Genomic DNA, 14,218 nt, shown 5'->3' on the forward strand with positions numbered 1-14,218 from the left:
TGGCTAAGTTTGTTTTGTGTGTTAATGGGAGCATTGTACATCATCCACACATACTGTTTGAAAAGCCTGAACTATTTTTATGTGATGAGGTTCATTTAAGCCCTAAGGGAAACGATGTTTTTTTAACTGATATTGGCCATTGTCTGAGACACCACAACCCATAAAATTGGTCTTTAATTACAGAAAAGAGGGTCTCAAATCATGATATCATTTTATAATTGTATTAAAATGTATACATTTTAAAAAAGAACTGCAAAATGTTTAAAATTCAAACCAAAGGAAGAAATAAAAGCATTCCCCTGACTTATTGCTGTGGTTGCATTTTATTTATCTAGTCTAGATCATTGTTGATATTGTAAATTAATAATTGGTGAGAATAAAATTAAAATTCTGTATTATTTGTTGATATGGAACTGTAGCTAGAGAGAAAAAATTAGGGACTGCATAAAAAAGCATATAAAATATATTTAAAGAGAGTGCGTTAAACAAGAAAAATAATATTATGAATGATAAGAAGCTTCTTCTCACATCTGCTTTTGAGCTATTGCTGCCAGGCCGTCTGTAATTTTTACCCCATTGTGTGGAAAACAGATTCAAATTAGCCTGGCTAATGTCAGACCAAGTCTCTTTTGAGCCTTGGTCTGGGAACCACGTGTTAATTTTCTCGTATTTGAGGCGTGGTTCACGAATGCCCAGAGCCGTTTATTGGGCGCTATGAATGTCTATCAAATGCGCCTGTACGTAGCTCATAGCCAATCGTTTCAATTATACCAGATGACGTATGTAGAGTGACAGAAATTCGACGAGGAAAAATACGATGGGTCAAAGATTTATTTGTACACAATGGCGTGAATATTACTGTTTGTGCAAGATAAACATGAGGGTAGAAGGTAACGTCGAGTCTGATGCCATGTTGGATCCATAGATATAAACAAACTGCTTCGGTGTCATCATCGTCTTGCTGCTCCCTCCCCATTCTGCGATTGGTTCCCTTTTTCATTGGAAAATCTGGTCTATGGTAGCCTGACGTCATCATACTCAGATTCTAGTCAGAATGTGAGTCTGATACTGGTCCATTGAACTTTGATTATGGGGCGTGTTTCAACCGAACTAGGAAAGAAAATGTCTCTGCACTCAATTGGATAGACCTACAACCAATCAGAGCAACGGAGTAAGTGACATATGTTTTTCATTCATGTTTCCAGTTGACAAATGCCTTGATCGCGGTTCTCTGTTCCTCTTTTAAAATGAATGCGCTGTCGATATCGTCTATAACAGACGCGATGGCGGAATCTACACATGATGTTTCATACAGAAAGTTCGGGAGAAGCTCGTTCAAATAATCAATCCAATCAACTTGTCATCAAACGATTGCCATGCCTACCTTATCAGCATGAAAGGAAGCATATATTTATTCACTCACCTAACATTCCTTGACAGTTTCAGCATCCCCCCAATCACTCTCGGCTTGTTCTTCCACAGCCTGGAATATGGGGGGAGTACCCTGGGTTCGGGCCGAATACCGAGCCCGCCCTCTCCTCGGACAGCACCCCAAATATGCATTTATTCTTTCTGACTTATTTATAAGTGTGAAATCTAAATTCTCCAGAGGCAGTCATCTTTTCTTTTACTGTCTATGCATCTTTGTTGTAAACGAATTCAGCCGGCTAGGTCTATGATGTCCAAACTGCCTAGCAACGTGAATAAAATCGCGCTGTGAGCAAGGCAGCATGGGGAAACCCAGGCTAGATTCAAATGGTCTTTCATAAAAAAAATAAAAAAAATAATCTAATATTTAAAATTTTTGATAACTGATGGTTTGATCATTCTATTTTTTTTTTATACTTTTTATGTTTGTCTTGCATATTGGTCTCTGATGCCTGTGTGAACATTGTATAATTAGACACACACACACACACACACACACACACATACATTTATATATAACTCAGGCTTTACCTTAATGTTAATAAGTGTTTCCTGAAACATTCTTAGTTAAGAATACCTTCTGTAAGTCATTCGTTCGTGGTTGGTCTGGAGCACTCTTAGCTATACCTTATCACTGTTGACAGTTCATTACGATAGTGGCCACCACTGTTTCTTTACATCTCAGTCTATACCAGTGGTTCCCAATCCTGGTCCTGGGGACCCACAGCTCTGCACATTTTATATGTCTCCTTTATCTGACACACCCAGTTCAGTTCATAGAGCTCTTTCCTAACGAGATGATGATCTGAATCAGGTGTGTTAAATGAGGGAGACATACAAACTGTGCAGAGCTGTGGGTCCCCAGGACCAGGATTGGGAACCACTGGTCTATACGAATATAATTCTGCTAATTAAAGTGTTTTCATGCAAACAACATTGTCATAACACTGAAGTGATTTTATGTTGTTATTAATTATATTATCCAAAGTTTTATCAACTGGCAAACCATTAGGCAGTAGATAGCTGTAAGAGTATGTTTAAACATCCAAACACCAAAACCTTGTGCTTTTGTAAAATAAAGATCTGCCTTTGTTTCAACTGTCTCTGTATCTGCGAGAATCTTTCTGAAACTAATAAAGTTTAAACAATGGCCTATTATCACACAAACATTGTGCAGAGGCCAGCTATGCAAAATTGTAAATGCCCCCAACAATGACTTAAAAATAATCAACAAAGGCTATAGTACAGTAGCCTACGTTACACTGAGATTTCATGTAGGAGCGGGATTTGAATGCTTGGGCAGTGAGCGATTGAGTGGAGCGCATTGGCATAGAGTGGAATATTGAGCGGAGCACACATGCTGAGTTATAACTATATATTCAGGATTTACATTTATATATTCAGAGTTTTAACTATATATTCAGGATTACATTTATGTATTCAGAGTTATAACTATATATTCGGGATTTACATTTATATATTCAGAGTTATAACTATATTCAGAGTTACATTTATATATTCAGAGTTTTAACTATATATTCAGGATTACATTTATGTATTCAGAATTATAACTATATATTCAGATTTACATTTATATATTCAAAGTTATAACTATATATTCAGAGTTACATTTATATATTCAGAGTTATAACAATATATTCGGGATTTACATTTATATATTCAGATTTACATTTATATATTAAGGGTTATAACTATATATTCAGGGTTACATTTATATATTTAGGATTTACAAATATATTCATAGTTATAACTATATATTCAAATTTACATAGAATTATTTCCTGTTTGGCCCCCCATAATATGTATACACACACACACAGTATATATATGTATATATATATATACATATATATATCGCTCTACACTGACCAACAGTGGACTTCTGCCTGCATTGGATCTCTGTGTGTGTGTGAACAGTTTAATTATTTTGTAACTATAACTATAAGTTATATTATATATCTTTTTTATATATGCAGTCCCTAACAATTAACTTGCCATTGCATACACACATACACACATACATGTCTATATTACTAACATAGGGGACTATCGCTCTACACTGACCAACAGTGGACTTCTGCCTGCAATGGATCTGTGTGTGTGTGTGTGAACAGTGTCTTTATTTTGTAACTATAACTATAAGTTACATTATATATCTTTTATCTATATGCAGTCCCTAACAATTAACTTGCCATTGCATACACACATACACACATACATGTCTATATTACTAACATAGGGGACTATCGCTCTACACTGACCAACAGTGGACTTCTGCCTGCAATGGATATGTGTGTGTGTGTGAATAGTGTCTTTATTTTGTAACTATAACTATAAGTTACATTATATATCTTTTATCTATATGCAGTCCCTAACAATTAACTTGCCATTGCATACACACATACACACATACATGTCTATATTACTAACATAGGGGACTATCGCTCTACACTGACCAACAGTGGACTTCTGCCTGCAATGGATATGTGTGTGTGTGTGAATAGTGTCTTTATTTTGTAACTATAACTATAAGTTACATTATATATCTTTTATCTATATGCAGTCCCTAACAATTAACTTGCCATTGCATACACACATACACACATACATGTCTATATTACTAACATAGGGGACTATCGCTCTACACTGACCAACAGTGGACTTCTGCCTGCATTGGATCTGTGTGTGTGTGTGAATAGTGTCTTTATTTTGTAACTATAACTATAAGTTATATTATATATCTTTTATATATATGCAGTCCCTAACAATTAACTTGCCATTGCATACACACATACACACACATACATGTCTATATTACTAACATAGGGGACTATCGCTCTACACTGACCAACAGTGGACTTCTGCCTGCATTGGATCTGTGTGTGTGTGTGTGAACAGTGTCTTTATTTTGTAACTATAACTATAAGTTACATTATATATCTTTTATATATATGCAGTCCCTAACAATTAACTTGCCATTGCATACACACATACACACATACATGTCTATATTACTAACATAGGGGACTATCGCTCTACACTGACCAACAGTGGACTTCTGCCTGCAATGGATCTGTGTGTGTGTGTGTGAATAGTGTCTTTATTTTGTAACTATAACTATAAGTTACATTATATATCTTTTATCTATATGCAGTCCCTAACAATTAACTTGCCATTGCATACACACATACACACATACATGTCTATATTACTAACATAGGGGACTATCGCTCTACACTGACCAACAGTGGACTTCTGCCTGCAATGGATCTGTGTGTGTGTGTGTGAACAGTGTCTTTATTTTGTAACTATAACTATAAGTTACATTATATATCTTTTATCTATATGCAGTCCCTAACAATTAACTTGCCATTGCATACACACATACATGTCTATATTACTAGCATAGGGGACTATCGCTCTACACTGACCAACAGTGGACTTCTGCCTGCAATGGATCTGTGTGTGTGTGTGTGAATAGTGTCTTTATTTTGTAACTATAACTATAAGTTACATTATATATCTTTTATATATATGCAGTCCCTAACAATTAACTTGCCATTGCATACACACATACACACATACATGTCTATATTACTAACATAGGGGACTATCGCTCTACACTGACCAACAGTGGACTTCTGCCTGCAATGGATCTGTGTGTGTGTGTGTGAACAGTGTCTTTATTTTGTAACTATAACTATAAGTTACATTATATATCTTTTATCTATATGCAGTCCCTAACAATTAACTTGCCATTGCATACACACATACACACATACATGTCTATATTACTAACATAGGGGACTATCGCTCTACACTGACCAACAGTGGACTTCTGCCTGCAATGGATCTGTGTGTGTGTGTGTGAATAGTGTCTTTATTTTGTAACTATAACTATAAGTTACATTATATATCTTTTATATATATGCAGTCCCTAACAATTAACTTGCCATTGCATACACACATACACACATACATGTCTATATTACTAACATAGGGGACTATCGCTCTACACTGACCAACAGTGGACTTCTGCCTGCAATGGATCTGTGTGTGTGTGTGTGAATAGTGTCTTTATTTTGTAACTATAACTATAAGTTACATTATATATCTTTTATCTATATGCAGTCCCTAACAATTAACTTGCCATTGCATACACACATACATGTCTATATTACTAACATAGGGGACTATCGCTCTACACTGACCAACAGTGGACTTCTGCCTGCATTGGATCTGTGTGTGTGTGTGTGAACAGTGTCTTTATTTTGTAACTATAACTTATAATTACAAAATAAAGACAATGTTCACACACACACACACACATAGTTCCATTGCAGGCTGGAGTACCCTGTTGTATAGGGAAGACATCGTTCAGAGTTGCAGATCCCTTTGGCATATTTTAAAAAAAAATTGACAAAAGTAATATTAGAAAAAATAATAATAATACATATATACATATATATGTTTGGGGATGTTTGAAAAGACTTTGAAGTTCATTATCTAAGCTACCAGTTAAACAGCAGCTCTACAGTCTCAGAGCCTCTCTAGGACAGCAAGCCATTCAAACAATGGAGAAGTGTGAACGACGTGTGTTAATGGGCCATTGCAGTTCCTGCTCCAGCCTACAGGAGCGCTGCTGAGTATGGACTTAAACACACACACACATGTAGGTCCCCACTTGGTCAAAAATGTAAAAAATTCACCAGAGCGTGTTTTAGCTGATTTAAACATGTTTTAAAGCATGACCAACAGGGGACTTGAAAAATGTCCCCACTTGGCTCGACGGTCCCCTGTTGGTGAGTGTGTAACGACACCAAGGTCCCCACTTAGATAGGTAGACAAGTACACACTAACCCAACCCAACCCATCACACACACACACACACTAACCCAACCCCTAAACCTACCCATCACACACACACACACACACACACACACACACACACACACACACACACACACACACACACACACACACTAACCCGACCCCTAAACCTACCCATCACACACACACACACACACACACACACACACACACACACACTAACCCTACCCATCACACACACACACTAACCCTAACCCTACCCATCACACACACACACACACACACACACACACACACACACACACACTAACCCTACCCCTAAACCTACCCATCTCACACACACACACACACACACACCCACACACTAACCCTAACCCTAAACCTACCCATCTCACACACACACACACACACACACACACACACTAACCCGACCCCTAAACCTACCCATCACACACACTCACACACACACACACACACACACACACACACACACACACACACACACACACACACACACTAACCTGACCCCTAAACCTACCCATCACACACACACACACACACACACACACACACACACACACTAACCCGACCCCTAAACCTACCCATCACACACACTCACACACACACACACACACACACACTAACCCTACCCCTAAACCTACCCATCACACACACACACACACACACACACACACACACACACACACACACACACACACACACACACTAACCTGACCCCTAAACCTACCCATCACACACACACACACACACTAACCTGACCCCTAAACCTACCCATCACACACACACACACACACACACACACACACTAACCCTACCCCTAAACCTACCCATCACACACACACACACACACACACACACACACACACACACACACACACACACACACACACACACTAACCTGACCCCTAAACCTACCCATCACACACACACACACACACACACACACACACACACACACACACACACACACACACACTAACCCTACCCCTAAACCTACCCATCACACACACACACTCATTCTGTATGATTTCTAAGCGTGTTTATAAGCCTGTGTTCGGTCATGTATTAGATCTCACTTGTCAGATCCGCCTCTAACGGCCACTTTGGCGTACAGGACGTCCACCGCCGACGGGTCGTCGTTCATGTACTCGATCCCTCTGACTTCCACCGGGAGGGGTTTGGCTTCAGTTATATCTCTGCACACACACCATCACGAGTCAGACAAGATCAGTGTGTGTTATTACAGATGTAGCGGAGAGTGTGTGCATCAGACACACACCTGATGACAGTCTGACACTGCTGAAGGAGCTCGTCTGCACGTGTCACTTCCTGTTGACTGAGCAGGACCAGAGTGCCGATGGTCAGGTGCAGTTTCGCTGGGTTCTGGAAGATACTCACGTCCACTCCCGAGTCCTGCACAACACACATTACAATCAATCAAACATTTTATTGATGACTTTTTATCATGGTGAACTAATAAATCATAATAACACCAGGAACAGTGACTGAGAAAATCAATAAGAGTGAATTTTTCTATAGCCTTATTATATTATATTATATTTTACATTTACCTTATTATATTGCATTATATTAACCATATTATATTAACCTTAAATATAATATATATTATATTGAAATATTAAATTATATGTACATTACATTACCCTTATAATATAATAAAATATCATGCATTATTTTATATTATACCATGGTCTGGGTGAATACTCGATTCTGATTGGCTGCAGGGTGTCCATTAAAAAGTGATAGAGGACACCTAGTAAATAAACGTAACCAGGGAAACCAAGTTATTGTTTGTAAAAACTTTAGATTTCGATTGAAAACTAATCAAAATATAAACTAATGTTTTAAAAATGTGTTATTTGGCAGGTGACCATGGTATAAGCGGGTTAATGCCCGACGAGGTGTCCATGCCTCGCCGTCGTCCATTAATACCTGACAATGGACACCTCGAAGGGCATTACCCCTTACTTAACCTTATTATATTATTAAATTAATATTGAATTAATTAATATTAACTACTGGCAACAATAAGACCAGGAACAAGAATTCAGAAAGTAAATATAGAGAGTGAATTTTGCTGTATCCTTATACAAATATACATATAATATCCTTTACATTAAATTATATTAATCTTGATAAATAACCTTTATAATATAATATACACCTTATATTTTAAATTCTTGTGTTTACTACTGGTAACAATAAGCCTGAAACAAAAATTAAAAAAGTAAATAGAGTGATTTTTGCTGTAAACTTATTATATTAAATAATTTTATATTAACCTTTATTATAATATAATATATATAATATAATATAATATAATAAAATATAAACTCTCTCTCTCTCTCTCACCTCAGACACTCTCACTCACTCTCTCTCTCTCTCTCTCTCTCACCTCAGACACTCTCACTCACTCTCTCTCTCTCTCTCTCTCTCACCTCAGACACTCTCTCTCTCTCACCTCAGACACTCTCTCTCTCTCTCTCTCTCTCACCTCAGACTCTCTCTCTCTCTCTCTCTCTCTCTCTCTCTCTCTCTCTCTCTCTCTCTCTCTCTCTCTCTCTCTCACCTGTCCGCAGTGCTCCAGCACCTGCTCTCGAAAGCTCAGGAATCCCTCCTGCACCTGAGGAGGATTCAGTGCAAACGACAAGAAGTGTGTGAAAGGCTGCTTCCTCCGAAAGCTGTCAATCAAAACCTCAACGCGGGTGACAGCCGAGGCGACTGCAGCCCTGTGTGCACCTGTGACCACTGAGCGCAACACCCACACACACACACACACACACACACACACAGAGAAAAGTACATCATTTCCATAAACCCACAGCCCAACCACAGGAAGAACGTACAGTTCTCACCGCTGCACACACACACACACACACACACACACACACACACACACACACACACACACACACACACACACACACACACACACACACACACACACACACACACTTCTGCCAGAACATCCTGCAACTAGAACATCATGACCTCTAAAGCACATTTATCTTCATGCAGGAACACTTTTAGCTGCACAACGCCTTTCCATTTCACTAAACACGAACGGAAACACACCATGCATCTCCAGTGAGTGTGTTCAGACACACACACGCAGTAAACTAGCTGATTTATATCTCAAGATAACGTGCAAAACTCACATTAAAAGAGCAGGTTTCAATGCAATAATATGCGGTTGCTTGCTAAAGTGATCTACACTTGCATTTAAATGTAAATGTACGCATTTGGCAGATGCTTTTATGCATTCCCTGGGAATATGAGCCATGATTCCTGACTGAACCAATGCTGTGAGATTAATTACATTAATACTTCAGGGGTTTGTGTTTCTTACCGATCTGTCCTTCCACGCCTTGTTTTGGGATGCTGATCGAAGTTTTCGTCTCTGATTCCAGTCGTTTACGAGTCTCTCCCTTCTTACCGATAATATATCTGTCAAAAAAACCAAGAATATTGCTGAGATTGGATCAGACAATGGAAATGCAGTGGAAAAAGCTGCAATAAAACTGAAGTCAGTCTGTTTCCACTATGGAATAAAAAATCTCTTTTAAATTTCTTTTCAACTCAATTTGTAAGACATTTGCTGCGTCACAATTCGCATATACTAGGCCCTAAAAGTATGTACTGTTTATGTGAAGGAAAGTACATAAAAGTAAAAGAAATTACATTACAATACAGTTTTCTGGGTGGTTACTATGGTGTTGCTAGGCAGTTGCTAGGGTACTTTGGGTGGTTGCTAGGGCATTTATAGGGGGTTGCTAGGCTTTTCAGGGCGGTTGCTATGGTGTTACTCGGTGGTTGATAGTTGTCACAGATGGTTACTATGGAGTTTTTATAGAGTTCTTAGCATGATCTTGGCATGATTTAGCACTTAACTAATCGCTATTAGCATGTAGCTATTCACTGCTAGCATGTGTAGCATGTTGGAAGTGCTGTTTGCTAGCATGAGTCAAATAAAACATTAAAGAAAGTACATACTTTTGAGTATATCGAGATTTGGGACAAACTACATTATCATAACTGCGTCTTTAACTGCCCTGTCAATCATCTCGTCACAGTCAAAATCCTCCACATTCAGTTTAATTTAATTTCCTGCCATATCGCAGAGCAGAGACTCTCCTCATTTGCATAATGATGCATTTAAAAGTTCATGACCAAACGATGTTCACAATGATGTTCCAGATGAAATATAACGCTGACATCTAATAAATATCTTTTCGTCAGGTAAGATACGGATTATTAATCACGAGTCAAACCCCTTTATCTAAACCTCTCGACTTAATCGTTGGTCTCGCAAGTCCGCCATGTTTGTAGTTTTTAACACTTTTTAGTCATGTTTGTAGTTCTAATCGAATCCGCGTCCAAAGGCAATGGATCTGCACTTCGGATTCTAACCGGAAAAAGCAGATCATCCTCATTTCAACATACTACGCTTTGCGACACAATAACTCTAATTTTCGATACTATTGAGGACGGTTATGCGAATAGGGTTCACACTGCGAGCCTTAGTGCTCAGATCTGGGCCCGTATCCCTAAAGAATTTTTGTGCAAAAAGTGGCTCCTAGCGGCCAAATTCTAAGAAAATTCTCAGAGTCATGACGTTTTCTTAGAATTTCCCCTAAAAGTGACACGAAAATCCCAGTTAATATAAAAGCTATTCCTCAAGATTCCTAGCGCTTAAAAGGGCTCCTAAGGCGAGATCTGCTAAGAGCAGGGAAGAGGACTTTTAGTGGCTCAGGAGTTCCCCTAAGCAGCTGCACAAAATGGCCAACAGAGGAGGCAGGAGAGATGTCCTGCAAACACTGGATGACAGGGAATTATTGAGACGCTACAGATTGGATCGTGCAGGAATCATGTTTGTTATTTTATTTTTTAACAAGCCTTCATAAATAGACCAGCCAGCAATCCCAGACATTGATAAAAGCTGAGCCGTGTTACCCTCGTTAAGACCACACTGAGGTGTAACGTTGCAATTTCTACTTCATTAAGGACAGCCCCTTGAGATAGGCCATCTTGTTTTCAATGGGGTCCATATGGGAGTGAAAGTACAAAATATGTCAGCTAGGATATTAATATGAGCAAATAAGACACAAATCATTATTTGAACAGGGTGTAATGAGCTTAAGTTTTCACATATTTTAGATTCTAATGTTAGGCTATAACCCCTACAGCTTACTATTCATTTTCCAGATATTTTCTTGAATGTGAAATATTATTTACAATTACAGTCTGCATAAGATTAGAGTGTATAATTATGTTTATTGATTTGAGGGTACATCATTTGCTCATTATCACCAAAAGTTCATTTTCATCAAATTTGTAGGATCAACCAATCACGGCTTTTGAAATGATGACTCATACCTAGCAACGGGGTCAACCACACCTCCTCACTAAGATAGGATTTTCCATCCATTCCTTGCTCAGAGTTCACTGAAAATGTTCTGGAATCACTTCTAAGCTAAAACTCCTGGCAAGGAATTTTTAGGTTAAGTTAGGAGCTCTCTGAGAGGATTCTCAGAATCTTTAGGGATACGGGCCCTGATTTATTTCTTTGTCTAGCTGTTCACATTGTTGTTTTAAATCAGATTCCAGTGTGAACAGATCCATTAAAACTCATCTCTGATCACCAAAATGACATATTTAAACGTTTTTTCCTTGAACAAATGTTTCTTCATACCTTGAAATATCTTGAATGTAACTCGACACCCTTGCCTCATTTAGTATGCGCGGTTCTATGAATATGCAAATGAGCCCCGCCTCCACTCACTCCCTCAGCTCAGAGATCCACTGGTTGACGATCACACGTTGATCTGATTGGTTACAAGGTAGTTTGTGACGTCAGAAACACCAGCGATTTCAAAGCGTGTTTTTGAGACTGTCTTTGGTTCACTGCAGTTTTAAGGAGGAAATACTCAGCAATGCTGTCGACTTATGAACTCACACATGGTTTGTCTTAAAGCAGAAATAATGCGCAGGCAATATAAAAAACAAAAAAAACGAGGATGAGAAAAATAGAAAGCAGAGTTTTTTTAAACATTTATGATATGAGCCCTCATGTTTTGCGTGTATATAGAGCAGAATTGTGATGAAAGTGACAGAAAAAGTCACATTAATTCTGATATGACTGTTCAGAAAACTAACAGATACAAAGGCAAACAAATCAAAGAAGCGGCACAACTCAGGACTGATAAGATCAGGTGTGGTTTGTGCCGTACACACTGACATGAGAGCTGAGTCACATTTATTATAATTTAGGCCACATTTACCAGCAGTCTGACTCTAAACGCAGCAAAAGATTGATCTAGAACATACAGTACTGTGCAAAAGTCTTAGGCATGTTAATACACCCCCCCCCCCCCCCCCCCAAATGGTTTTAAGTCAGTTATTTATATCTTTTGCTGTAGTGTATCAGTAGAAAATATCAGTTTACATTTCCAAACATTCTTTTTGCCATTAATTGTAATAATCCAGTGAGATTTGTGTCTGACAACAGCCGGTCTGATCTGATCTCACCATCATCGAGTCCGTCTGTGATTACATGAAGAAACAGAAGAAACTGAGACAGACTAAATCCAGAAAAACTGCGGGAACGTCTCCGAGACGCTTGAAGAAACCTTCCTGCAAAGCTACTGGGAAGAGTACTGGCACTTGTGTTAAAATGCTTTAAAGTGAGAATGCTTTCAAAAATAAACTCACAAATTGAATTTATTTATGATTTAACTTCTATTAACAAATCCAAATCAATATTTGGTGTAACGACCCTTTGCATTTAAAATGGCTTTTGTCCAGGGGCCGTATTCACAAAGAATGTTAAGGCTAAAAGTAGCTCCTAACTGGCGAATTTAGGAGCAACTCCTAAAAATAATGGCCGTGTCACTCGTAACTTTAGGACTCCTAATTTTTAGAGTAATTCACGAAGCATTTTAGCCCTAAAAGTAGCAGCTAAGCCTGGGACAGCTTAAAAGAAGTCGAGAGGACTCCTAACTCACTAAGACCTTCACAAACCGCTTTTTGTGGCGTTTCACGCTGAGATGTTTTGAAATGCGTATGCGGCGCTACAGGAGCTTCCAATCACGAGGGAACAATTCTGCATTGTAGGCATAATGCAATAACGCCACCAACAACAACCAAAACTAGGCTACTCATTGCATGTAAACTAACGTTTCATTGTGAATCAAATTAAAATGTTCTTCTCTATGCAAACGTAGGCAGAGGCATATAGTGACAGATTAATTCAATAATGTTGCAAAGATATTGCATCAGTCCATATGTTTCATTAGGCTACTAGTTTTACTCTTTATTCATTTAGGCTATTTATTCAGTTATTCATCATCTTCCGTCCTTCGCACTACTTGTGTAGCGCACGCATTCTCAGACCTGTCACCTGTCACTCATCATCGTAGGGGAGGAGTTTGGAATCATTCCCGCCTTACAATCATCAGCCAATCAAGGTGGTCACTTCAGTCAAGCTCGTGCATGAGTAATGACGTCATCCAGAGCAACGAAGACTCACTCTTAGTTTAGGAGTTGTCATTTTTCTTTACTAAGAGTAGGTCTGAAAGGCGTTGTGAATAACTTTTAAGAGAAAACTCCTAGCTAAAATCTTTTAGTGCGATTTAGGAGTACTCCTAGTGGTAAGATAAAATGCTTTGTGAATACGGCCCCTGGTACACTTGCGCATAGTTTTTCAGGTAGCTTTGCAGGAAGGTTTCTTCAAGCGTCTCGGAGACGTTCCCGCAGTTTTTCTGGATTTAGTCTGTCTCAGTTTCTTCTGTTTCTTCATGTAATCACAGACGGACTCGATGATGGTGAGATCAGATCAGACCGGCTGTTGTCAGACACAAATCTCACTGGATTATTACAATTAATGGCATAAAGAATG

At 38.6% G+C, this 14,218-nt stretch overlaps 1 protein-coding gene across 2 annotated transcripts in view; it reads right to left on the reverse strand.

Annotated features, from left to right (window-relative positions):
- ascc1 (activating signal cointegrator 1 complex subunit 1) overlaps positions 1–14,218 on the reverse strand; it is a 44,759-nt gene that overhangs the window by 29,105 nt on the left and 1,436 nt on the right. For both annotated transcript variants that reach the window (XM_079851204.1, XM_079851205.1), the window contains 4 exons: positions 9,671–9,768; positions 8,891–9,069; positions 7,580–7,713; positions 7,377–7,496 (listed from right to left, as the gene is read on the reverse strand). In XM_079851204.1, coding sequence (XP_079707330.1) covers positions 7,377–7,496; positions 7,580–7,713; positions 8,891–9,069; positions 9,671–9,768 — 531 coding nt within the window. The remainder of the gene's footprint in view (positions 1–7,376; positions 7,497–7,579; positions 7,714–8,890; positions 9,070–9,670; positions 9,769–14,218) is intronic.

Source organism: Squalius cephalus (genome assembly GCF_949319135.1).
Source record: "Squalius cephalus genome assembly, chromosome: 19".
Taxonomy (NCBI): Eukaryota; Metazoa; Chordata; class Actinopteri; order Cypriniformes; family Leuciscidae; genus Squalius; species Squalius cephalus.